Source organism: Myxine glutinosa, chromosome 2 (assembly GCF_964187855.1).
Source record: "Myxine glutinosa chromosome 2, kmMyxGlut1.1, whole genome shotgun sequence".
NCBI classification, from domain to species: Eukaryota; Metazoa; Chordata; class Myxini; order Myxiniformes; family Myxinidae; genus Myxine; species Myxine glutinosa.
In genome coordinates, this window is record NC_136262.1 from 220867281 (window position 1) to 220893705 (window position 26425).

The following is a 26425-nucleotide window of genomic DNA, read 5'->3' on the forward strand; positions in this document are numbered from 1 at the left end:
AAAACAAAAGCTAAATTATGACTGGGATTACGGACAGTAAAATTACAGTTCAGTACTTCGTGTAACCCCCACGAGCATTCAGGAGAGCACGTACACGTTGAGGCATGCTGTTTACGAGATTTGCCAAGGTTTGGACAGGAATCGCTTGCCATGCAGTGACAAGTCTGCTGCAATTCACGCACAGAGGTCGGCTGCTGGTCCAAGTTGTCGATTTGATGCGTTAATTCTGCCCACAAGTTCTCTATCGGATTCATATCCGGGGACATGGCAGGCCACTCCATATGCTCTACACCATGTTCACTGTTCAGCAAGGAAGTGTTGGATCATGCGAGCACGATGAGGCCGTGCATTGTCATCTTGGAAGACAAAGTTTCTCGAAAGGCTGCACGAGCAAATGGAAGCAATGTTTCTTCCAGAATGACCCTGTACTTGAACTGGTTCAGGTTTCCATTCAGAACAACCAGGTCAGTTTTGCCCCCTGCATGAAAAGCAGCCCAAACGGTCACCCCACCACCTCCAGCTTGGACTCTTGGCACTATACAATCTTCGTTGTGGGCTTCATGCACTTGTCTGCGCACTCGGATGCGGCCATCTTGACGATAGACCAGAAATCTAGACTCGTCACTGAAGGTCACGTGATTCCAGTGTCCTGGCTGCCATTGACGGTGCTCTCTGGCCCACTGCAATCGGCGCTGGATGTGTTGTCTGGTCAGGCGTGGCTTTCTCAGGGGACGCCTGGCACGATAGCCTGCTTGAACCAGTCGTTGTTTGACTAGCCTTCTGGATACAGGAACATTTGTCAGTTGATGCCACTCAGCCCTACGCCGATTAGCTGACTTGGTACGGCCATTGCAGACTAACCGGTGCAGCTGGCGGTCATCTCTCCTTGTGGTTCTGCGTGGACGTCCTGGCCTCGGTATTGGAATAGGGACACCCCTCTGAGCATTTCGTTTCAGGATCTTTGACACCTGACCTTGAGTGATGCCATACTGCCGAGCAATAGCACGCTGTTTCATGCCAGAATTTCGTAAAGCCACCACTCCATGACAAACAGCATTGTCAAGTTGACGGACCATCTCCAGAGGAAGCGGCAATAACTTTTGTAGATGTGCAGCAGTTGTTTTCCACTAATACAGAACGCAACAACCCTTGTATACCCGATTGTGAAGCCAATCGTCAAATGTACCTGTCCTTACATTTTGTCACGCCACCTGTGATATAATCCTGTTATTGACTTCTTGCTGCGAAAGACATTCAGTGACATGGTTCTTTCAACAAAGACATCACCGAAGGGTAAAAAAAAAACTCACCAGATTGATAGACTGAGTTCAGAAAGTAAACCGGTCAAGAAAAAAAAAAAATCCATATTAAATGCCAAGTCTGTTTATACACACTACACGACCAAAAGTATGTGGACACCCAAACATCACACATCTCATTCCAAATTCATGGGCATTAATAATAATAATAATAATAATTCATTTATTTTGTATAGCGCTTTTCATGAAGCCCAAAGGCGCTTTGACAGAGTGCAAAACATAATGCATAACAAAACATGAAAACAACAATTGCAAAAAGACAAGAATCAATAGGGAAATATTTAAAGCAAAAGGAGGGAGAAGGAGAAGTGATAGTCAGGGGTTAAATGCTGTGGGTTGAATGTTGAATGCAGTGCTGAACAGGTGGGTCTTGAGTGATGTTTTGAATGTGGTGAGTGAGGAGGAGTCTCTGATGGTGTGAGGTAGTGAGTTCCAGAGGGTGGGAGCAGCGATGGAGAAGGCCCTGTCCCCCCAGGATCTGAATTTGGTCCGGATGGGGGGCGGGGGGGGGGGGTCAGGAGGTTGGTACCAGCAGAGCGGAGGTTGCAGGTGGGAGTGTGTCTGGAGAGGAGGTCAGCCAGGTAGGATGGGGCCAGGTTATGGAGGGCTTTGTAGGTCAAGAGGAGGATTTTGTACTGGATTCTCTGGGAGATGGGGAGCCAGTGAAGCTTGTAAAGGACGGGGGTGATGTGGTCACGGGTCCGGGAATGGGTGAGTAGACGGGCAGCGGAGTTCTGAATGTATTGGAGTTCATTGGTGATTGTTGAGGGTGAACCATAGAGGAGGCTATTGCAGTAGTCCAGACGGGAGGTGATGAAGGCGTGGATGAGGGTTTCTGCAGCCGTGGAGGAGAGGGATGAGCGGAGACGGGCGATGTTTTTCAGGTGAAAGAAGGCTGTCTTTGTGATCTGTTTAGTGTATTTGTCGAAGGAGAGGGTTTGGTCAAAGATGACGCCAAGATTCCGGATGAGAGGGGAGGTGGATACTGGGATACCGTCGATGTTGAGGGCAAAGTTATGGGTGGATTTTGTGAGCGTTTTTGGGCCAATGATGATTATTTCAGATTTATCACAGTTAAGTTTGAGGAAGTTGATTTGAAGCCAGGATTTTATTTCAGAGCTGCAGTTTGTCAGGATAGAGTGGGTGTCGGTGGAGACGGACTTGGTGGAGATGAAAAGCTGGATGTCATCGGCGAAGCAGTGGAATTGGAGACCATGACGGCGGATTAAGTAACCGAGCGGGGACAGGTAAAGGATGAAGAGGAGGGGCCCAAGAACTGAACCTTGGGGGACACCTTGGGGGAGGGGAGCAGTGGGGGATTTGCAGTTATTGATGGAGATGAACTGGCGTCTGTCAGAGAGGTATGATTTAATCCAAGAGAGGGCAGTGCCGGTAACGTTAAAGGTGGATTCAAGTCGGGTGAGGAGGATGGTGTGATCGATGGTGTCAAAGGCAGCGCTGAGGTCGAGGAGGACGAGAATGTTGAGGTTGCCAGCGTCAGAGGAGAGGAGAAGGTCGTTGGTGATTTTGAGGAGAGCAGTTTCAGTACTGTGGTTGGAGCAGAATCCGGATTGGAATGTTTCCTACAGGTTATTGGCAGAGAGGTGATGTTTGAGTTGAGCGGCTACAGCGCGTTCCAAAACTTTTGACAGAAAGGGTAGGTTGGAGATGGGTCTGAAGTTATTTAGGGTGTCAGGGTTTAGACCAGGTTTTTTTTAGAATGGGGGTAACAGCAGCAATTTTGAGGGATGGTGGGATGATGCCTGTAGACAGGGAGGAGTTTATTGTTGCAATGATAAGTGGAGAGAGAGCAGGGAGGGAGGCCTTGACAAAGCTGGAGGGGATGGGGTCAAGAGTGCAGGTGGCAGTTTTCATTCCTATGAGGAGTTCAGAGAGGTCAGTAGGGGAGACCGGGGAGAATTGAGACAGGGGAAGGCAGGATAAGGGGGGGGGCAGGTGGTTGGAGGGGGAGCGGGTGCGGCGGTGGTCAAGCTGTTGTAGATGTTGTCAATTTTGCGTTGGAAGAAAGAAAGGAAGGAGATGCAGTTGTCTACTGTGAATGACTGGGTGGTGGTGTCCAGGGGGCGGAGGAGTTTGTTTATTGTCGAGAAGAGTGCTTTTGGGTTTCCGTAGCCAGAGTGGATAATTTGAGAGTAGTAGGCGGAGCGGGCGTGGGAGAGGGCATCTTTGTAGTGTTGTAGGTGGTCCTTGTAGGCTTGGGAGTGAACTGTGAGACCTGTTTTATTGCGGAGCCTTTCAAGTTGGCGAGCACGAGTTTTCATCAGGCGGAGTTCAGGTGTAAACCAGGGAGCAGAATGGGTGAAAGAAACTGTTTTGGTTTTTACAGGCGCAAGCTGGTCAAGGCAGGAGGAGAGAGTGTGGTTGTAGTAGTCAGTGAGGTCGGAAGGGGTGTGGAGGTCAATGAAGGGAGAAGTGGACAATTTTTCAGAGAGGGTGGATGAGAATGAGGTAGGTGAAAGAGCGTTTAGCTTACGGAAGTTGATAGTGCGATAATGTCTTGGTGTTGGGGTGGGGATGTTGATGGTCATAGTGATGGCTAAGTGGTCAGAGAGGGTGAGGTCGGAGCCAGAGAGATGGTGCAAAATTAATCCAGTGGAGCAGGCAAGGTCCAAAATGTGACCACGGATATGCGTAGGAAAGTCGACATGTTGAGTGAGGTTAAAGCAAGTGAGTAAATCAGTGAAGTCAGTGGTTATTGTGGAGTCAGTGGAGTCCATGTGGATATTGAAATCACCAAGGAGGAGGATTGAGGGGGAGAGGGAACATAGCTGGGTCAGAAAGTAGGAGAAGTCAGACAGGAATAATGGGTGTGGTTTGGGAGGGCGGTATACGACAGCCATGACTGACTGCGTGCGACCAGAGAGTTTAAAAGCCAGGTGTTCAAAGGATGAGGATGAGGCGATGGGGATGAGGCTGGTCCTGATGTCTTGACGGTGGATAACGGCAATTCCACTACCTCGGCCCTCCGAGCGTGGTTTATTGACGTAGGAATATCCATTGGGTGTGGTGAGGTTGAGCGTGTAGTAGTCCAGTGGTTGTTGCCAGGTTTCGGTGAGACAGAGAAAGTCCAGTTTGTTATCCAGGATGTAGTCGTTGAGGATGAGGCATTTGATGTTGAGGGACCGGGTGTTGAACAGGGTGAGCTTGATGTTGTTTTGAACAGCGGGGATGAATTCAGGTGATTTAGCCAGGGTTCGCAGGCAGGAGGTGCGATTTTGTGCGTTGCCGTGATTAGGTGCGCTGGGACGACGAGTGGGAGTGCGCTGAGCCGACCAGAGGACGGGGATGGAGTGACCTGATTGTACATATACAAACTTACGACCGGAGCCACGGTGAATGTACCTGGGTCGTCGAAGGAGTTGTCTCCCCCCCCCCCCCCTCCTCCCCCCTTGCTGCTATAACAGCCTCCACTCTTCTGGGAAGGCTTTCCACTGGATGTTAGAACATTGCTGCAGGGATTTGCTTCCATTCAGCCACAAGAGCATTAGTGAGGTCAGGCACTGGTGTTGGGCGATTAGGCCTGGCTCGCTGTCAGCGTTCCAATTGATCCCAAAGGTGTTCGATGGGGTTGAGGTCAGGGCTCTGTGCAGACCAGTCAAGTTCTTCCACACCGATCTCGAAAAACCATTTCTGTATGGACCTCGCTTTGTGCACGGGGGCATTGTCATGCTGAAACAGGAAAGGGCCTTCCCCAAAGTTGGAAACACACAATCGTCTAGAATGTCATTGTATGCTGTAGCGTTAGGATTTCCCTTCACTGGAACTAAGTGGCCGAGCCCGAACCATGAAAAACAGCACCAGACCATCATTCCTCCTCCACCAAACTGTACAGTTGGCACTATGCATTCAGGCAGTTGCATTCTCCTGGCATCCGCAAAACCTAGATTCGTCCGTCGGACTGCCAGATGCTGAAGTGTGATTCCTCACTACAGAAAACGCGCTTCCACTGCTCCAGTGTCCAATGGCGGCGAGCTTTACACCACTCCAGCCGACGCTTGGCATTGCGCATGGTGATCTTAGGCTTGTGTGCGGCTGCTCAGCCATGGAAACCCATTTCATGAAGCTCCGGACAAACAGTTGTTCTGCTGACGTTGCTTCCAAAGGTAGTTTGGAACTTGGTAGTGAGTGTTGCAATCGAGGACAAACGATTTTTACCCGCTACGTGCTTCAGCACTCGGCTGTCCCATTCTGTGAGCTTGTGTGGCCTACCACTTCGCCGCTGAGCTGTTGTTGCTTCTAGACGTTTCCACTTCACAATAACAGCACTTAGAGTTGACCGGGGTAGCTCTAGGAGGGCAAACATTTGACGAACTGACTTGTTGGAAAGGCGCCACATTGTTTTTATGCGCGACGCACTTCTGGCAAAGGTACCCGTCAATAACGGGGGTTCATAGATGTCTCACCTGAAATGAGCAATTTCCTTTCGATTGTGTGTTGGTAGAACCGGGAATTCAGTGTAAATATTTAGTAAACAGATGTCACAATGGGTGTAGCTGCTAACCTCGACAACCTCATTCCATTCTATCAGCTAAGATTTCCATTCCATGCTTGTTTTACCTCAGAAGTACTGCTCGGGAGTGAAGTTGATATGATGAAAGCTCAGCTGCGAAACAGGTTTAGGCATGTTTTGGGTCGACAGCCTGACAGAAGATCACCAAAGTTCTTTCCATACTAACCAACCACCTCCAGACGTCTGTCCCTCTCCACATTGTTTCTTCAGCTCCTGACCTTTCCCCTCTCTCTATACTCCCCATATCATTGATTTCAGCAATTTCCCACATCATTTCATTCTGATTTCCCATTCGATGATCCATATATCAGTAGTTTCGGTTTCACGTTTCAACATCAGTTTCACGTTGAGATATCAGTTTAGATTCGTCAATGCAACTTGTGATGTGATGTGAGTAGTGCACAGAAAGGTTGGCATAACTGATTTTGGAAGGAAATGTTTTCGAATGTTCTAAGGGTCTAAAGTGTTTTTAGGGTCATAAAGGGGACTAACGTGTTTATAGCAGAACAGCAGAACTTCATAGCAGAACTTTATAGCTTTATAGCAGAACAATCACACTTCTTTTGTTTCAGTTTGTTGAGGATCTCGCGAGATCACGGCGAGGTCACGTCTTTTTGAAGCTGTTCCATGCGCTCATGCTTTCGAAGCTAAGTAATCTTTCACAATTGTGTTTTTGTCGAGACTGTATCTATCTTTTGGTGTGTGTACCTATAGCGTATCTTTAGGAAAATTTTCGGTGCTAATTTTTCGTACATGTATACACAATCGTCGGTTAATGCGTATCGAGTATTCTGAGGCCTAGTACTCGTAGGCTTCGGCTACCGTACCGTCTCCGACCTTGTGGTTTTGTTTTTCTCTCAGCGGTTCGTCGAATGCGCTGCAATTATTTTCGTTCTCTGTTTCGTCCCAGTCGTTCACCCCATACCTCCTTGTTAAATATCTCTACTCAAAAAAAACAAAAAACCCAAAACAATATTTCCTTCTCAGGTCTTATTCGTTTATTTGTTGTTCTTACTTGTTCGTTCGTTCTTCGTTCACGTTGTTCGCGATCACGCGATCACGTGGTTAGAAATGTATAATCTCTCCCCTGAACAAGTATTTTCTCTCACATATTATAACACCTTTTTCTTCTTCTCCTAAAAAAGGATGCTTTCGTCTTGCTCACCAAATCTATTCATTCCAAAATAAATAAATAATACCATCTCTTACAGTTCCTCTTTTCTACATTCCCTAAACTCTCCTGCACTCCACCCCTCCTTCAGCTTCCTCAAACGTATTTTTGACTCGAAGGTCTCAAACTCATTTTGCAAGAAATGTTCGTTTCCCATGAATCGTACACTTTACAAAATCCAATCTCACCCCTCCCCTCCAAATCTTCCCCATCCCCCCTTCCCTCCAAAACTTCCCCATCCCCCCTCCCCTCCAAAACTTCCCCATCACCCCTCCCCTCCAAAGCCTCCCCATCACCCATCCCTTTCTAATCTCCCCCCTTGCCCCTTCCCTCCCCTCCCTCCTAAACTCCCCCCACACCCCTCCCCTCCGAGACTCTCCCTCGCTCCTCCCCTCCTAGACTCCCCTCTCACCCCTCCTCCTCAAAGCATCCTCCCTGCTTCTTCCCCCTTCCAACTTTCATCTCCCCCAACCTTCTGCCTCGTTCTTCCCCCTCCTCAAATAACACCTCACTGTGCCTCACCCAATCTCCATCAAACCTTTTGTCCGCCCCATTCTTCCCTTTCTCCAAGCTATTCTGAAATCTCTGACACACCTTCAACAGCTCTCCCTACCTCTTCCTCCTCTTCCACATCTTACCCTACCCCTCCCCCCCCCCTGTTCTGTACCCGATGCTCCCCCTTCCTCTTCATTAACGGTATGGACCTCAAACATCCGGGGCCTTCGCTCAAACTTGACTGAACTCTCCATACAGGTTGCTTCTGACAAACCAGATGTGATCTGCTTAACAGAAACTTTCCTCCTTCATGATGTCTCTGATGCCTTGGTATCTCTCCCAGGTTACTCCCTCCTCCGGTATGATAGACCTGAGCCTCGTCCTGGAGGTGGGGTTGCTATCTTTATAAAAAAACTCTTCCTCACTCGCCCTCCACTGCCCTCTCTCCACCTCACCCCCAGGAATACCTTTGGCTACGGCTTCCCCTTTGCTCCCACCTTTTGTTCATATGTGTGTTGTACCGTCCACCAAACAGTGATGACTCCATCTACACCTCGCTGTCTGATAATATGGACCAACTTCTATCTACCCATCCCAACTCTCTCTTCCTCATATGTGGTGATTTCAATTGTCACCATGCCAGTTGGCTGGGTGTGGGTACCTCTCTCACCAGCCATGGCTCTTCAGCAAAGGACTTCTGCGACTCACTGGGACTGACACAATCTGTCAATTTCCCGACCCGGATCTCAGTCAACGGAGCATCTTCTCTTCTGGACTTGGTTATGACTAACTTCCCTGAAAATGTCTGCTGCTCCTCTTCTGCTCCAATCGGCTCATCTGATCATGTGCTTGTCAAAGTGGACATCTCTCTGACCATTCTCAGAGAGCCTCCTCAGCGTCGACGAGTCTGGCATTTCACTCAGGCCAACTGGCACGGTCTTCAAGCAGCCATCAATCATCTGGACTGGTCTCCCATCTCTACCGCCTCTGACAACTCATCCTGGGAATTCTTTCAAAGTAAATTGCTCTCTCTCATGCACAGATTTATCCCATCTCATCTTCAGTTGTCATACCCTTCCTCTCGTCCATGGTACACGGATGCTTGTGGTGAGGCTGTTGCCCTGAAACAACTTGCTTTCGTCTCCTGGAAAGCAAATCCAACGGAAGGAAATCTCATTTCCTTTCACAAAGCCCGAAACAAGTGTGTGTCCACCCTCAGGAGAGCCAGGAAACAATATCTAACCGTTCTCAAGACCGAACTCTCTTATCTGTCTCCCTCTTCCAAATCCTGGTGGCGTCTGGTCAAATCTGTTTCTGGTGTTTGTTCCACCTTCATCCCCTCCCTCACCTCAAACGGCTTAACGGCTGACTCCGCACGTGAAAAAGCTGAATGCCTCAACTCTGTGTTTGCCTCGAAATCTTGTGTCCCAAACCCATCCCTCTCTGTACCCACCTGCTCCTGGACTCTGTGTCCTTTCCTCCTGACAAGGTGGAAAAGTTTCTGTCAACCCTCGACTCTGATTCTGCAACTTGTCCTGACGGCATCAGCCCACGGGTCATAAAATCCTGTTCTTCCGCTCTTTCACTCCCTCTTTCTGTTCTCTTCACCCTCTCTTTTGCTCAAGGTCATCTGCCATCTGCTTGGAAATCAGCCAACATCACCGCTTTGCACAAAAAGGTGCAAAAACAGATCCTAGCAACTACAGACCAATCAGCCTTCTCCCAATTATCAGCAAAGTCATGGAATCCATCATTGCTTCAGATATGAAATCTTTCCTCTTCTCCAATGGCTTGATCTCTGATCATCAATTTGGTTTCAGACCTGGTCACTCTACTCTGGACATGCTGCTTCTGCTTTCTCAACAATGGATGGAGATCCTCAACGCCAAACAGGAAATTAGAGCTGTCTCCCTTGACATTTCACGTGCCTTCGATACGGTCTGGCACCCTGCTCTGCTCACCAAACTCTCCTCCTTTGGTATCCATGGAAATCTCCACGCATGGCTGGCGGACTTCCTCTCTGGTCGTAGTCAACGTGTGGCCCTGAATGGGTTTCTCTCATCTCCTCTTCCTGTTCAGGCTGGAGTTCCCCAAGGTAGTGTTCTGGGCCCTGTGCTTTTTCTGGTCTTCATCAATGATCTATCTGACTCTCTTGAAAATCCTCTCTATCTCTTTGCTGACGACTCTACTCTCTGTCGCTCCATTCCTCATCCCTCAGATCGGCAGTCTGCAGCCTCCTCACTCTCTGCAGACCTGGACAAAATCACAGACTGGGCAAACAAATGGAACATGTCTTTCAATCCTGATAAATCTCACACTCTTACGATGTCTCTCCGAAAAAACCGACTGGACAACCCTCCCATCCACTTTCTGAATAATCCTCTCCAAGAAGTTGTCACTCAAGCTTTTGGGTCTCACTATTTGCCATGATCTTTCCTGGGAAAACCACATTTCAAATCTGGCCTCCAAAGCCAGTCGCCGACTGGGCATCCTCCGTCGTGCGAAGTCCTTCATGGGAACACCTGAGCTCCTCACCACATACAAGGCTTTCATCCGCAGCTCTATGGAATACTGCTCTCCCCTCTGGTCTGGCGCTCCTGCCTCACACCTAGCTCGTCTTCACGCTGTTGAAACCAAAGCATTCAGAATCATTGGAATCTCCCGTGATGAAGCTAACTCCAAGGGCCTTTTACTCACTCACCGCAGGCATGTTGGTGGTCTTTCCGTCTTCTACCGACTCCTCTCTGGCCTTGCCCCCCCAGCTCTCTCTGGGCTCTGTCCCCCAAATATTCCTACAGGTCGCACAAGATCTGCCTGCAACCCTCTTATGGTTAAACTGCCAAAATCAAGACTTTCTGCTCACCTTCACTCCTCTTTTCTCCCGCCTCTGGAACAAACTCCCTCACTCTCTTCAATCCCACTCCACCCTCCAGGTCTTTAAAACAGCTGTTCACCACCATCTCTTATCCTCCCCCATCCAAAACCTTGATCTTTTCTACCCCCGCTAATTTCGATCCCCTTGTGTTTTATACCTCTCCCCCCCCCCCCCCCTTCCCACGCCTCCTCCCCCCAAGCCCTCTCCCTCCCACACTTCTCCCTGCTCTCAAATGTTGTGGTTGTGTGCTTCCCCTTCTCTCCCCATCTTGTCTTCCACTCCCTCTTTTTGTATATTTTTGTTTGGTTGATTTGTTTGTGAAATAAATGTTAGCTCTTTCACGAGCCTCGATTCAGTATACAAAAAAAAAAAAAGCAAAAAAAAAAAAATCTGCTCCACTTCAGCTGTCTGGTTTTATAACTCCTTCTCCAGCCTCGTTGACCTGTGCTCGATTTCTGCCAGACACAGCTCTTTGCATTCAGGCCAATTAAAGGTCAATCCTAGCAACTACAGACCAATCAGCCTTCTCCCAATTATCAGCAAAGTCATGGAATCCATCATTGCTTCGGATATGAAATCTTTCCTCTTCTCCAATGGCTTGATCTCTGATCATCAATTTGGTTTCAGACCAGGTCACTCTACTCTGGACATGCTGCTTCTGCTGTCTCAACAATGGATGGAGGTCCTCAATGCCAAACAGGAAATTAGAGCTGTCTCCCTCGACATATCACGTGCCTTCGACACGGTCTGGCACCCCGCTCTGCTCACCAAACTCTCCTCCTTTGGTATCCATGGAAATCTCCACGCATGGCTGGCGGACTTCCTCTCTAGTCGTCGTCAACGTGTGGCCCTGAATGGGTTTCTCTCATCTCCTCTTCCTGTTCAGGCTGGAGTTCCCCAAGGCAGTGTTCTGGGCCCCGTGCTTTTTCTGGTCTTCATCAATGATCTCTCTGACTCTCTCGAAAATCCTCTCTATCTCTTTGCTGATGACTCCACTCTCTGCCGCTCCATTCCTCTTCCCTCAGATCGGCAGTCTGCTGCCTCCTCACTCTCTGAAGACCTGGACAAAATCACAGACTGGTCAAACAAGTGGAACATGTCTTTCAATCCTGACAAATCTCACACTCTTACTATGTCTCTCCGAAAAGATCGACTGGACAACCCTCCCATCTACTTTCTCAACAATCCTCTCCAAGAAGTTCTGTCGCTCAAGATTTTGGGTCTCACTATCTGCCATGATCTTTCTTGGGAAAACCACATTTCCAAGCTGGCCTCCAAAGCCAGTCGCCGACTGGGCATCCTCCGTCGTGCGAAGTCCTTCCTCGGCACACCTGAGCTCCTCACCACATACAAGGCTTTCATCCGCAGCTCAATGGAATACTGTTCTCCCCTATGGGCCGGTGCTCCTGCCTCACACCTAGCTCGGCTTCACGCTGTTGAAACCAAAGCTTTCAGAATTATTGGAATCTCCCGCGATGAAGCTATCTCTGAGGGCCTTTCACTCACTCACCGCAGGCAGGTAGGTGGTCTTTCTGTCTTCTACCGACTCCTCTCCGGCCTTGCACCCCCAGCTCTCTCTGTGCTCTGTCCCCCAAATATTCCTACAGGTCGCACAAGATCTGCCAGCAACCCTCTGATGGTTAAACTGCCGAAATCTCGGCTCGCTGCTCACCTTCACTCTTTCATTCCTCTTTTCTCCCGCCTCTGGAACAAACTCCCTCACTCCCTTCAATCCCACTCCTCCCTCCAGGTCTTTAAAACAGCTGTTCACCACCATCTCTTATCTTCCCCCATCCAAAACCTTGATCTTTTCTACCCCCGCTAATTCACCCCAGATCCACCTTGTTTGGAATTCCAACTTCTTTCCTGGAAGTCCTGGCAGTGTCCATATGTTTTATACCTCTCCCACCGCCCCCTTCCCACGCCCCCCCCCCCCCAAAGCCCTCGCCCTCTCTCAGATCTCTCGATGTCTCCATGTCTCTCGGTCCCTGCTCTCAAATGTTGTGTTTGTGTCCTTCCCCCTCTCTCCCCATCTTGTCTACCGCTCCCTATGTTATATGTTTTATGTGTCGGTTTGTCTTTCTGTGTGATTAATGTTCGCTCTTTCACGAGCCTCGACCTTGTATACAAAAAAAAAAAAAAAAAAAAAAAAAAAAAATTTTCGTCTCATCAGATTACAGAATATTTTGCCTCATGTTCTCAGAGTCTTTCATGTGCCTTTTTGCAAACTCCAGGCATGCTGTCATTTGCCTTTTTCTCAGGAATGGCTTCCGTCTGGCCACTCTCCGATAAAGCATACATTTGTGAAGTGCTGCAGAGACTGTTGTCCTTCCGGCAGGTTCTCTCATCTCAGCCAAGGAACTCTGTATTTCTGTCAGAGTGGTCATTGGGTTCTTCGTCACCTCACTGACCGAGGTACTTTGTGCCTTGTTGGTCAGTTTGGTAAGACGGCCAGGTATAGGAAGAGTCTGGGTAGTTCCATATTCTTCCCATTTCCTAATGAGGGAGCTCACTGTGCTCTTGGGAACTTTCAACACTCTAGATAATTGTTTTATACCCTTCCCCAGACCTATGCCTCCTCGCAGTTCTATCTCAGAGTTCTACCCAGCCAGTTCCTTTGTCTTCATGGTAGAGTTTTTGCTCTGCCTCGATTCAACTCAATTCATGCACTGTCAACTGTGGGACCTTGTATAGAAAGGTGCGTTTCTTTCTAAATTTTATCCAATCAATTGAATTGACCACAGGTGGACTCCAATCAAGTTGTGGAGACATCTCAAGGATGATCAAAGGAAGTTAGATGCACCTGAGCTAAATTTGGAGTGTCATGGCAAAGGGGTTGAATACTTATTGACTCAAGACATTACAGCTTTTCATTTTTAATTATTTTGTGAAACATTCTTTAAAAAAAAATTCCACTTTGATATGATTGGGTATTATGTGTAGATCATTGACAAAAAAAATCTCAATTCAACCCATTTTAAATTCAGGCTGTAACACAATAAAATGTGAAAAAAGTCAAGTGGTATGAATACTTTCTGAAGGCAGTCTTCAGAAAGTATTCAGACCCCCTCATCTGGTCTGATCTTGTCCTTGTGTCTCCACACTGGCTGTCCGTGCTATGCCGATCGCTGTGCTCCGTCTTTGGGGGGTATCGGCTTTGAGGCTCGATTGTCCCAGCTGAGTGGCTCGCTGTCTGTAGATCCCGGGCTGTTTGTGATTGATGGCTGGGTGCTCTAGGCTGTGAGTCGCTGCCTGGGTGTCTGCTGTCTGGGATTCCTGGGATGAGAGTGACAAGAGGCGCTATCGTTCTGCCTTATATAGGTGGCTATGCCATGTTTGTATGACTCGTGTTTGAGGTTTGACATAGTACACATGGGCCCTCCATGTCGAGGTGTGATGAAAGGACAACAAGTTAATTCAAGTTAAACACAGCTGAAAAATGGAGTGAAAAAATGCAGACACGAGGATAAAAACTACTGAATAATTAGTGAATAATCTGAACATTCATAATGTTCGAATTATTCACTAATTATTCAGTATGTAAGTGCAGTCAAAGTAATGTATACATTGACTGCACTTCTTGGAGTATTATAAATCTGCCTGTCTTGTGATTGTTGGAGCCAGCAAGCTTGACATTGGCGAGGCCAAGCAACGCCTGGCAGAGAGTGGCTCATGAGCATTTACGAACCATATCTTCCTGTACCACTATCAGTATACACCCTGAAGGCATCGATGTTAAATTTCAGGCCTTTTCTTATCCCAATTTGTCATGCAATCTATTACAAACACACTAGGCCATATACAACACGTGTGGTACTGTTTATAGAGTCTTATGTTTGGGTTTCTCAGGACTTCGATAAAGGGTTACACCTGAAACCATCAGGAATTTATTTACCTTTTACGGTGAACATTTGAACTTTTACTTTTCCTTTACTTATATTTAACCGACGAAGTTTATTTTCCTTATAATATCCATTCTTTTTCTGCAATCTGTACGACATGATGGAACCCAGCGATTGTGAAGATGCTTCAACAACTTTCTCAACAAAATCAATCCTATCATTCAACTTCGAAATGCAATTTTCTCCAAGTCGCGGTTTTCTGGCTACGCCATTTTTTTTTGTCTGCCTGTCATCGTGAGAAACTGATTCCTACGGGCTTCGTGATCTCCAACAATCTGAACATTCATGATCTGAAATGTTTTGCAATTTTACGGTATTATCAATGTTTACACTGATTATTGTGGGTCACACTTAACTCTTCCAATGTTGTCATCAATATCAAAAAGAGCTGAGGAATTTGTGTTCTGAACATCTTTTTTTCTTGAGATCGATAGATGTATCGATAGACAGCAACCGTGAATATTATTAAGTTCTTATTTCCAAAACAAATAACAAACTTCATTGTCTCATACCCCATCACCAACCCTGACGTGAAACAACTGAGGACAGTAGAATTGCGGTGACGAGACATCAGGACTTAGCAACTAGGGAAACGAGGATTGTTTTTGATTCCAACTTCTGAAAGAATCACCAAATTCGATGTCCACAAAGATTTTCAAAAATTCCTCCGACATGTGACTTTCTACTTAATTGTCTCCAGCTGAAAATGGCTATCATTGTTCTTCACACAATGAAGACAATTTCAGAGAGACACTCCAGGAAGCATTAAACCCTTGCTGTTCCTGGACGCCCCTTGATGGAAGGTATCCCGTGCTTGATCTCTCCAATTTTAAAATGCAAAACTGGTGTTAATACTATATTCAAATGGAATATTAGCGTCAAACATATCATCTCCAAGCGGGAATGTGAGTCTATAACAGCTGTTCGTAATAACAATAATTACCTGATAAAACCTGCGGATGAAGGCGGTGCTGTCACTTCGAGACATGACTTATATGAGGCAGGAAGAATTGCGTCCGCTTCCACTCGGGAGCAGCAATACCCTATCTCCAACATGGTGAAGGACTTCATCCTTAATGGAGATTTGCCTTCTAATGCTATTAATCGAATTCAAGAGAATCCCCAGTGTGCTCATTTTTATTTCCTTCCCAGGATTCATAAACCTAATACACCAGGCCGACCAATTGTATCCACCTATAATTGGCTCAAGCAACTTATCAGTAAGTACCTTGATGGAATTCTGTCATCATTTGTCACTTTGCTTCCCACTTACGTGAAGAATGCCTCGGATGATATTTGTCTTTTCTACAATTTCTGGTTTCTGGATGCAGAAAAAAGTCTTCTTTTCTTCATGAACATCTCTTTATTATATACAGCACCAATATTCTTATAAATGAGGGGCTGGAGGCTCTTCACCATTTTCTGGAGCATAATCCATAGTATTACCAGACATAGTGTCACCCATCGCCCTTTCATGATTGGCTGAATTAGTCCTCAACCTATCGTCTTTCAAGTTTGTGGAAAACTTTCACAAACAACGAAAAGGAGCAGCCTTGGGAACACAAATGAGACCCTCCTATGTAAGTCTCTTTGTCGGTTACATCAAGGAAAAGATGATAAACAGTTAACAGGGTCCAAAACCGATCCTTCTGAAACTATATATTGATCATTACATCGAGTTGGTGAGATTTATTAAAAACGGTGTAAATAATTATCATCCATCTATCAGGTACACCTCTGAGAGCTTGGTGTTGGCTTAGCGGTTAGGGTGCCGGCTTGGGATCCTAAGATCCTGGGTTTGAATCCCGGTTGATCACTGAATTAATGCCAGTGGGGTTGACTCAGCTTGTCATCCTTCCAAGGTCGGTAAATTGAGTACCAGTTCAATGGTAATTCCCTTTGTGTCGCATGAGGCGACTAACAGGGTTGGTGGCAGGAAGGGCATCCGGCTGTAAAACATTGCTTCAAAAAGGGGACCACGGTGCCTGAAAAAGGCTCAACCCCTGCTCTGCGGGGAAAAATGGCCTTTAAAGGTGGTTCTATCAGGTACACCTCTGACATTTCAATTTTTCATGGTGCCCCCAGAACCCCCCAGGAGTAGTAAACCACAATTTAGAATTTATTTCCTGTTCCTGCATTCCAAACACTCCAAATTTCCGCCTATGTCAATTTCTGAGCTACATCTCGGAGCCGGCTAAAACTGCCGGGATGAATTTTTTGACCTTGACCTAATTTTAAGGTCATGACCAAATTATAGACATTTGAACATTTTTCACCAAAACATGACCAAGGTTTGCCCGATCAGAATGAAATTGCTCTCTCTAGATAGCCTAGACTAAGCTGCATTTACGATTAATTTATACCATTCCTCTCTGGGTTAAAGGTCAAGGTCAAATGGCAGTCTAAAAAAAAAAAAAGCGTTTTTTGTCATCGCTCAATTTTACCAATGAGGAATCTCAAAGATCATTTGGCCTTCCAAGATGTTGCATCATAATAGCATACCTGCACTGATGTTGTGCAACCAATATCTGATTAGTGTCCTTGACCTACATTTTATGGATTGTGAACTATTTAACAAAAAAAACCTTTAAAATCATAACTTGAATATTTTCCTCCGCTTTTCACGTTCTTGAGTTCAATGGATAGATTGTAGATGGGGACACATTTTAATTATTTGCACTGTATCCTTAAATGCTGAAGGTCAAGGTCATATGGTGGTCCGAAAAAAATATGGCCATCATTGGATCATAGGCCAAGGGTAAGTCGTGGGTAATGGCCAAGGGTAAGCTTCCCCCATTTGGCGGAGGCTGAACCTTGGCGATTTCTTTGTGATCACAGATATCCAGCTCACTCTTGCTTTTCTACTAGTGGAGCAGAGCGGTTAGGTACAATGAGATGTAATTGCCCCAGATATAAAACATGTCATCTCGGTGTCTCGCAAGACATTATTAAAGCCCCGAGTGGGACATGGTGTGTCAAAGGATACTTTGACTGCACTTCTAGAAATATTATATATGCCCTGTCAAGTGATTGTTGCCACCAGCTCCACATTGGCGAGACTAAGCGACGCCTGGCAGAAAGAATGTCTGAGCCCTTATAATCAATACGCCTAACTACAATGGGTCTTCCTGTAGCTGCACATTCCAATTCTGATAACCACACTGAGGACGATCTCCAGGTGTGTGTTATGAAGGTGTGCTCCGCTGATTTGTAGAGAAAGCATTTAGAGGAGAAATATCATTTTCATCTTGCTACTTAATATCCCGAGGGCACTAATGTAGCATTTCGGGCCTTCCCCTATACAAATATGTTATGAAATTAATTACACATGCATTATCCAATATACAACATGTCAATTACTATTTATCACGTCTTATATTTTGGCTTCTCAATACTTCAACAATGGGCTACACCTGAAACGTTAGGGATTTTATTCATGCATTACAGGGAACATTTTAAATTTTACTTTTCCTTTACTTTTATTTCACCAATGCAGTTTATATTCTATCCATATGTAATTTTCTCAGAGGTGTGCATTTCCGTCTCCGCTGTTGCTGACGATTGGCCACTAAGCTGAGGGGGGGGGGGGGGGGGGGGGGCATGTAGCATTGGAATTCTCATGTATGTATTACTTGTGAATGTTTGCTGTTGTGGAGTAACCCGGGTAGGGTTTGAAACAGCAAAAAGCTTGCGGGGTTGAACTAGGCACATGTTGTGCATTGAAAACCTTGTGCAGCTTTTGTTGGTTGCTTTATATAGATCTCTTTACCTGGAAGAGCAGGTGGTTAATTCCATACATATCGTATAAATATTTTCAAGTGTTTGTGTGATTTTGTTCGTTATTCATTCACGGCAGAACCGTAGCATCTCAAGGCCCCAAATGTTAGCTGTAGGTACATCAGAATCTGGGCAAGGTTTTAATATACCCTCTCCCCCCTTTAATATACCTCTCCTTTTAATAAATAAATAAAAATAACCACCTTTAGAGGCCATTTTTCCCTGCAAAGCAGGGGTTGGCCTTTTTCGGGAACCGTGGTTGTTGTTGTTTTTTGGTTCCCTTTTTTGAAGCAATATTTTACGGCCGGATGCCCTTCCTGACGCCAACCCTTTTTGCTGCCTTTAACGACAAACAGGGAATTACCAGTGAACTGGTACTCAATTAGCCGACCTCGGAAGGATGACAGGCTGAGTCAACCCCCCTGGCGTTAATTCAGCGATCGACCGGGATTCGAACCCAGGATCCTAGGATCCTAAGCCGGCACCCTAGCCGCTAGCCCAACACCAGCCCACCCATGCTATCCTTTTAATATACCACAAAATCCCCTTCCCCATAAGGAAATCCTATGTGTGTAAGTCTGAAAATCAGAGAAACAAAAAAACGGCTGGGTCAATCTCCACCAGGTTTTGCAAACATGCTGGGGGTACCCAGGTCATAGGAACAACCACTCCTCCCCCTCCCTCAAATCAATTTTCTGTATGTAAGTCTGAAAATCAAGAAACTGACCTCAAACAAGGAAATGATGCTATGACTAACATGATGCACTCTCAGGTTAATTTTTGCTACAGCTTAAACATCACTTTTCTTGAAGGTGTATGGATGTCTAAATAACCCGATCTTTATCGGGTTGCCCCACTTGGGTGAAGTGCCCAGTGCTGCACGGGAAAAAACTAAGTAGGGGTTCTGGCACATTGCGCATTGAAATCTTGTAAATATTTTCAAGTGTTTGTTTGTGCATTTATTTGTTTGTTTTTGGCACCTAGAGGCCCCAACTTTGGGGTGTTGGTACTTTAGAGTCTAGCCAAGGTTTTAAGCTACCACACATTGGGCTTATCATCTGTTTTGAGGCCGTCAACAGCCGCTATAAAGTGTATACTGAATTACATCAGATGTAGCAATAAATGGGAATTGTTGCTCCCAGCTTGCCGGCTCGATGACACAAGACTCCATTTGCATTTCTACCGCCTCCATCCATACCCTGTTTAGAACCCCATGTGGGCACGGGCAACTTGCGAGTAACCTGTAATGAATGTATTACCCAACATGTTGTGAAACAATCCGTAACTTCAAATAATTGTGACAGACAGGAGGGACACCCGGCTTCACTTCCCTTTCCCCACATTCCCATCCAAAACATATCCAGTTTTTGTCTTGTGCCAAACGTGATGATGAAAACTCAGAGGTCACTCATACCCTTCTTATATCATACTACCAATCAATGGAAATCGCTGTTGGCAGATATAAGACAAGTGGTGTTACCTTTGCTGTTACTCAATGAGGCAGTGGCTGATCTTGTGAAAAATGCTTCTCCCCGTTTCAGTTGCTTTTCATTTTTGATCCTTTGCATGCTCGCCACTTCCTTAAGGAGTGGACCTCCAAAGACTATGACTGGCATCGCTCATCTTTGCTCGGATTGAGTTGGCGTGCATTTTCTGTCTTGCAGCATGGATACCCAGAATGCGTTGTTTGGCTGGTCACAGAAACGGACGCAGCCACTGAGCTGAGCGCAACAAGCAAGAGAGCGTCTCTCGTCCACTACGCCGCCAGGCACGGACAGGTAAGATTGCAAAGCAGCTCGGCGGGCAGCCCTGTTGGAGTTCCTTCACAGCAATCGGAAGTTTATCTTCCACCTGCAGCACAGTTGCTTTCTATATATACCCCTGGGCTCACAATGTGACCAATTATTTCTGATTGGAATCATGATGGCCAAATGAATAGTTTCCAACAGGCACTCCTACTCAGTAGGCTTTGCTGTTGTCCTAAGTGAGGCTAAGAGTGTCTTTCAAATTGGAGTCCACCTCAGGATGCTGAGATAATGAGTAAGCTCCACATCCTGTAGGCCGCACACAAGGCAGCCCTTGATACAACTTGTCTATCCAATTACCCTTCGTTGTTTTCCCTCATCACACATTTGTCACATTCTTTTTCATGCACTACTCTGCAGACTAATGCAAATTCGTTACAGCTGAAAAATCTTGCCAATAACACTTCACATTTACATTAGCGGAATGCCATGCTCTTTGTGTACTCTGTACCTTGCAACTTGAGAATTGAGATGTTAAAAACCCACCGTACACCGATATATTTGTAGGCCGTAGTATCTAGGCCTCTAGGGTTTCCCTTTCATGCAGCTGGTTTCACAAACGTATGCACCATTAGCACACGGGATTTTCTTTTCTCCTTACTTTCTCATCTTTTCTCCATCTCTTTCTAGGTAAATGGTGCCGAATCGTGTTTGTATCCAGTTTACAATTTTTAGCTCACCAGGGTAGTTCCGGGGGAGCTTATGCGATGGTGCGTCGTCCGTCCATCAATCCGTCAGTCCGTAAACACTTGAAACTTTTTCTCCCAAACTGCTGATGAGATTGTGACCAAACATGGTTAAAATGATATCTGGTATGTTGCAACTCAAGTTTATTCACGGCACCAAGAAAATTGAGGTCTAAGGGGGTCTATGGGGGTCAAAGTGGGCCTGGGTTTGACCCCTCCCTCCCTCCCTCCCTCCCCCCCCCCCCCCCCAACCAAGAAAAAAAAGAAGAAGCTATTTGCCTTTTTATCTGAAACCACAAACACAATTTCGATTAAAACATCACCACCACCTTAGGCCCCAGAGGCGGTCTTGGGGAAAGGGGGGGGGGGGGGGGGGGGGGGTTGCCTCCCAAAATAGGTATTTTGTTTGTTTAAAGTCTTATGATTATGTTAATATGATTCTACATGCTGCCCTGTCTCCCAGAAACCATTAAAATTGGTTTAAAATACCATGATAGTGTTTAAAATACCTTTAGTTGGTGTAGTATACTGTTTTATTCCACCAGGTGAGCACCCAGGGGTATTGCACCTATTTTTAAAGATATGACCTCTTGGATGTCAAATCTTGCACTTATTCTTTTACTTATGCAGAACCAATATGGCTGAAACTATATTTTCTCAGATGCATTTGAATAAACGACTTAGGTTTTTATGAAATATAAATGATTAGTAATTTACATAAAAACACCTCCAGATGTGGATGGTAGATGTAGATGGTCTCGTAAATGGACAGTTGTAATTATTTCTTGTTGTTTTCTGATAAGATTTTGGTTATGTCAGGTTATGAACTGATTAGATTTTGGGGTCACGAGGTCAAAGGCCAAAGGTCATGTTCAGTAAAAATCCTGTTACCGCTATAACTTGTGAACCAGTGATGGGATTCTGAACAAATTTGGTACACTTATGTAGAATGATGTAAAGATGAACTGATTCGATTTTGGGGTCACGAGATTAAAGGTCAAAGTCTGTAATAGGTCTATAACTTGAGAACGGCTGAAGTTATATAATTCAAACTTGGTACAGGTATGTATAATGATGTAAGTATTAACCGATTAGATTTTGGGGTCCCGAGGTCAAAGGCCAAAGGTTATGTCAGGTAAAAATGTGATAACTTGTGAACATCTGAAGGGATTTAAATTAAAACATGGTATAGGTATGTATAATGATGTGAACACGGACCTATAAAATTTTGGGCTCAAGAGGTCAAAGGTCAGAGGTCATGTCAGGTAAAAATGTGATAAGTTGAGAAGAGCTGAATGGATTTAAATCAAACTTGGTTAAAGTATTATAATGATGTAATAATGTGGGTGGAGCCATATCGGTTGACGTGGTGATGTCGAAGAGTGATGTTCTAGTTTCATATTTAACATGCTCAAGTCTGTAAAGGATGCATCGACATTGTGAAAGCATACTATGGTTTGATCCATCCTTTAATAAACGTGATCATCATCATCATTTTTATGTACAATGCTCTATAAAGAGCATCAGTTCAACTGAAAGTTTCTTGGCAAGGGTTACAATTCTGGATGGCTCAGGACACTTTTCTCCACTCCAACACAATTCTCCACTCCAACACAGGTCAGGAAATTGGAATTTGTTCATGTTGCCAGAGATAGCTTGCCTACTCTTCGCAAAGGATACCGTGGGATCTTTAAGGTCCACCAACCAATTCTGGCAGACCCAGTTTAACATCCATGCATGGGAAGCTTTTTCACCCTGCCTGGAGAACACCAGGATCGCCCATGTTGCGACACATATAAACATATATGTGCACACACGATCATCCTCTGTCATGTTCTATCGGAATCACTCCATAGCATGGCCTGAACGCAGAGGTTTTAATTTAAATTACAAAGTTCCAAATGAAAGCTCGGAAAGCGTTAAATCCTCAATTTGCTTGCACATGCTGAGAAGCGAACTCACAACTGCCTGCTGTCTATTTGATTTCACAAGGCTCGATCCCAGATCCCAGAACCTAGGAATAATAAATAATTTGGTTTCATCAAAAGTTGTACAAAGAAACCAGGGAAGGGAGTGCAAGAATCCATGGGCCTATCACTTTCCCATCACAGACAGGGCGGTGGTCTCTCTGTCTTCGACCACCTCCCTTATGGTCTTGCACCCTCTACTCTACCTTTTCATGCTTTACCCCGACCTTCCCTCTCAGCCATCTGCAGGGAGCCCAGCAATCCCCTTGTGATGAAACTCCTAAAATCCAGAATCACTGCTCACCTCCACTCATTTGTTCCTCTTTTTCCCACCTGTGGAACCAACCACCACATCTTCTTCAATCTCATTCTTCCATCCAGGTCTTCAAGACAGCTGTTCACCGCACTATCTCAGATCATCGCCAATCCAAAACCATGATCTTTTCCACCCTAGTTAACCTCATCCTACCCCAAGCCCGCATCTTTCCAAATTTCCAGTTTTTACTTCCTGAGGGTTTGTTTCTGTATCCATCTTGTCCACCCCATGCATTCTTGCATATCCCTCATTCCTCCACACAACCATTATTTGTCCAAGTCTCCCTCTATTTGTCCTTCAATCCTGCTGTCGGGTGTTTCCCCCTCTTCCTACTGTCCTGTTGCATCCTGATCCGTTGAGTGTTTTAGCTCTTCTACGAGCCTCGACTCTCTATACAAAAAACAAACACACACAAAAAAAATGTTTGCTCCCATTAAAGAAATTCCTGGCAACGTCTCGATGCTGTAATCGTTTAAGGGACTTTTATATTATGTTGTGACTAATAATATAAACAGACATCCTCCAATCTAAATCTTTCATTATTCGTGGGGTAAAACTTTCTCTCGATGAGGTAAAAAACCACAAGGCCTGTTACTTTTATGGCGCAGACAGGCTGGTGGCCTCTGCGTTTTTTGTTATTTTTTACCGGTGCATTCTTCGTTATCTGCTGCTGGGTAAACCCTCAAAATCTAGCTGTCTTTCCATAAACATCCACTCATTTTTTCCTCTTTTGTGGAACTGCTTTACAGAGACTGTTCAGTCACACACTTCTCTGCGGAGCTCGAAGGAAGTGGTGCACTCCAATCTCAAGTCATCCCCCATCCCTACCTGTGTTATCTGTCATCCTATTAACCCTACCGAGTCCAACCCTCTTCCTTACAGGTCACTGCAGTGTCTCCTCCACACCTCTCTCAACTCAGGCCTCAACTCAGGTTTACATTTTTACAGCATTTTTTTTTACAGCATTTACAGCATTCAGCCCAGAGTTTACATTTTGAATGCAGTACACAATTCCAGCTGTGAGACACTCCATCAAGGAGTGCAGAAGCAGGCACAGGAGTTTGCTTGGCACGTGCTTCCAAGCACACGAGTGTTCTCCGTTAATGCTTGCCGGTGCAGATTTTTGACGTTTACTGGGCCAACGAGCACCCTCTAACAAACACGAGGGATATCAGGCTTAGGCTATTAAAACTTGCCTGCGGTGGTAGAGCTTCATCACTGTCTTACAACAGCCTCGTCTCAAGATGGTTCAGCTTCGGCGCACACCGGCTAAGATGCTTTCGCTTACACAGAGCACAAAGTGGCAAAAGGTTTGCATTTTGTGATCGTGAAACTGCAAAAAAAACAAACGACATAATTGTCTCTTTTTCACATATTCAAATGTCATGGCTGCCCTTTCTGCCTTGCTGTGAAAACTGCTCCTGTGCATACTAAATGTCTTCTTATTACATGTACCTGCCACATGGACCTTCATTTGTTATGTCCTCCCTGAAAACAAACTCACCTTCCCATGTCACTTCTCTTTTTTTTTCCGGAGATATAACTGGTGTGTTCCATCCTCTCCACGATTTGCTCATATAAAGCATTGCTGGCATTTCTCCATTTCAGATGCAGCTCATTTCCACATTCACACTGTGTTCCAACTTAAACAGCTTTTGTGGCCAGTTCAATCCCCTGGTAATTTGAGATGGAAATGGAGACTCAGTGGCTGACGGTGAAGGTTGTAATAAAATCATACAAGTCCATCGATACGGATTGTGCGTGTTTCGGTCATTTTTGTCATGGGTCACACTACGTATGATTCTAGGAAATAATCCAAGTGAACTCATCAACTGCTTCGCTGACATTAATATGACACATTTGACCAGGATTCAAGGATGAATTCAGGCCTCTTGCTTGCATTGTTACTGAGGGGTGGCTGTGCTCCTTATGCGGTACCCCCACTGTAGGATACTTATGCGGTACCCCCACTGTAGGATACCGATAAGATCCCAGTGTCTATCATAAAGAGTATGTCGTCCAAAACAAATTCCAATTCCTGTCCTGTGATTGCGCATCACAATCTGAAGTGATGCCTTAGCGGTTAGGGTGCCGGCTTGGGATCCTAGGATCCTGGGTTCGAATCCCGGTCGATCGCTGAATTAACGCCAGGGCGGTTGACTCAGCCTGTCATCCTTCCGAGGTGGCAAATTGAGTACCAGTTCACTGGTAATTCCCTGTGTGTCACAAGAGGTGACGAACAGGGTTGGTGGCAAGAAGGGCATCCGGCTGCAAAACATTGCTTTTAAAAAAGGGTACCACGTTGCCCGAAAAAGGCCAACCCCTGCTCTGTGGGGGGAAATGGCCTCTAAAGGCGGTTCTTCTATTCCTTTTCAAATATAATGCTAAACCACCATACACTCCCCACACCTGCGCAAATTGCTGCAATTGATATCTCCAAATTGCTCCAGCTTCAAGAATCGCATTTCTAATGTTACCTTTCTGCATTCTGAAATGGCTCTCCTTTCTGTTTGTGTTCATTACTTAAACGACTGGGATTTAGGTGTAATCATTTCCATTGTCCAGACACAAAATATTTCAAATTAGTTTCGAACTAATTGTGTTACCATCCAACCTCTGTCCACTGAAGCAATGTGGTGATGGTGAATTTAATTGTTCTAAAGGCTCCGACAGGTAGTCGATGTTGATTTACAAACAGATTTCTTCTTCGGTGTCAGATTTGCTGAATGCAGGTGTGCTACTGATGGCCGACGCAACCCTGTAGGTTAGCGCATGGATATTGGAACTTGGTCAGGGTTCGGGCGACAGCTCGCCGACTCTTCGCGAATGCCACCATGGGATTTCTAACGTCCACCAGATTAAGGCCAACAGAAAGGGCACCTAGCTTAACGTCCACCTGAGGGACGGCACATTCATCGATACCTCATCGTGAATGCGAAACACCAGGATGAAAGTTTGTAGCTGGACCGAGATTGAAACCCAGATGAGATAGCTCAGAGATGAGTGCGCATACCTCTTGGCTATCCTGCCTGCCCACATACTGCAAGTACAAGATTGAGATGAATTGAATTGCTTTGGCAGAACCTCAGTAGCAGATCACCTTTCCCTTTAGAGCAAAAATAGAAAATAGCCAATAACCTCAATGTCTCTGGTTCTTACGTTTTCAGGAACGCATCCTAATCTGGCTACTGCAGCACATGCAAGAAGTCGGGGTGTCTCTGGACGGTGCCGACCCAGACGGCAACACAGCTGCCCACCTTGCTGCCTCGCATGGCCAACTTGGCTGTCTGCAGGTATGTGGAGGACCAAATAAATGGCGTGCTGCCTTTCTGCCCTGAAACACAGGAGAACACACACGCTTCCAGGTGCCGGGGCTCACACGCCTCTGTCTGGGGAGGTTGAGGAAAAACAAGGTTGACATACATGGCATCAGACATACATGGCGGCGGCCATCTTGGATTTTGACGTGGGTTGCACCCACACACCAAATTCGAATGCGGTCCTTCGCTTACGCACGCACGCACGCCGCACGCACGCACGCACACACGCACGCCCGCACGGACGGACGGACACACGGACGG

The 26425-nt window shown here is 45.9% G+C and overlaps 1 protein-coding gene across 14 annotated transcripts in view; it reads left to right on the forward strand.

Annotated features, from left to right (window-relative positions):
- The window catches only part of LOC137420807 (synphilin-1), a 406546-nt gene that overhangs the window by 375676 nt on the left and 4445 nt on the right, over nt 1–26425 (forward strand). For all 14 annotated transcript variants that reach the window (XM_068106201.2, XM_078772278.1, XM_068106197.2 and 11 more), the window contains 2 exons: nt 19735–19848; nt 26012–26137. In XM_068106201.2, the coding sequence (XP_067962302.2) occupies nt 19735–19848; nt 26012–26137 (240 nt within the window). The remainder of the gene's footprint in view (nt 1–19734; nt 19849–26011; nt 26138–26425) is intronic.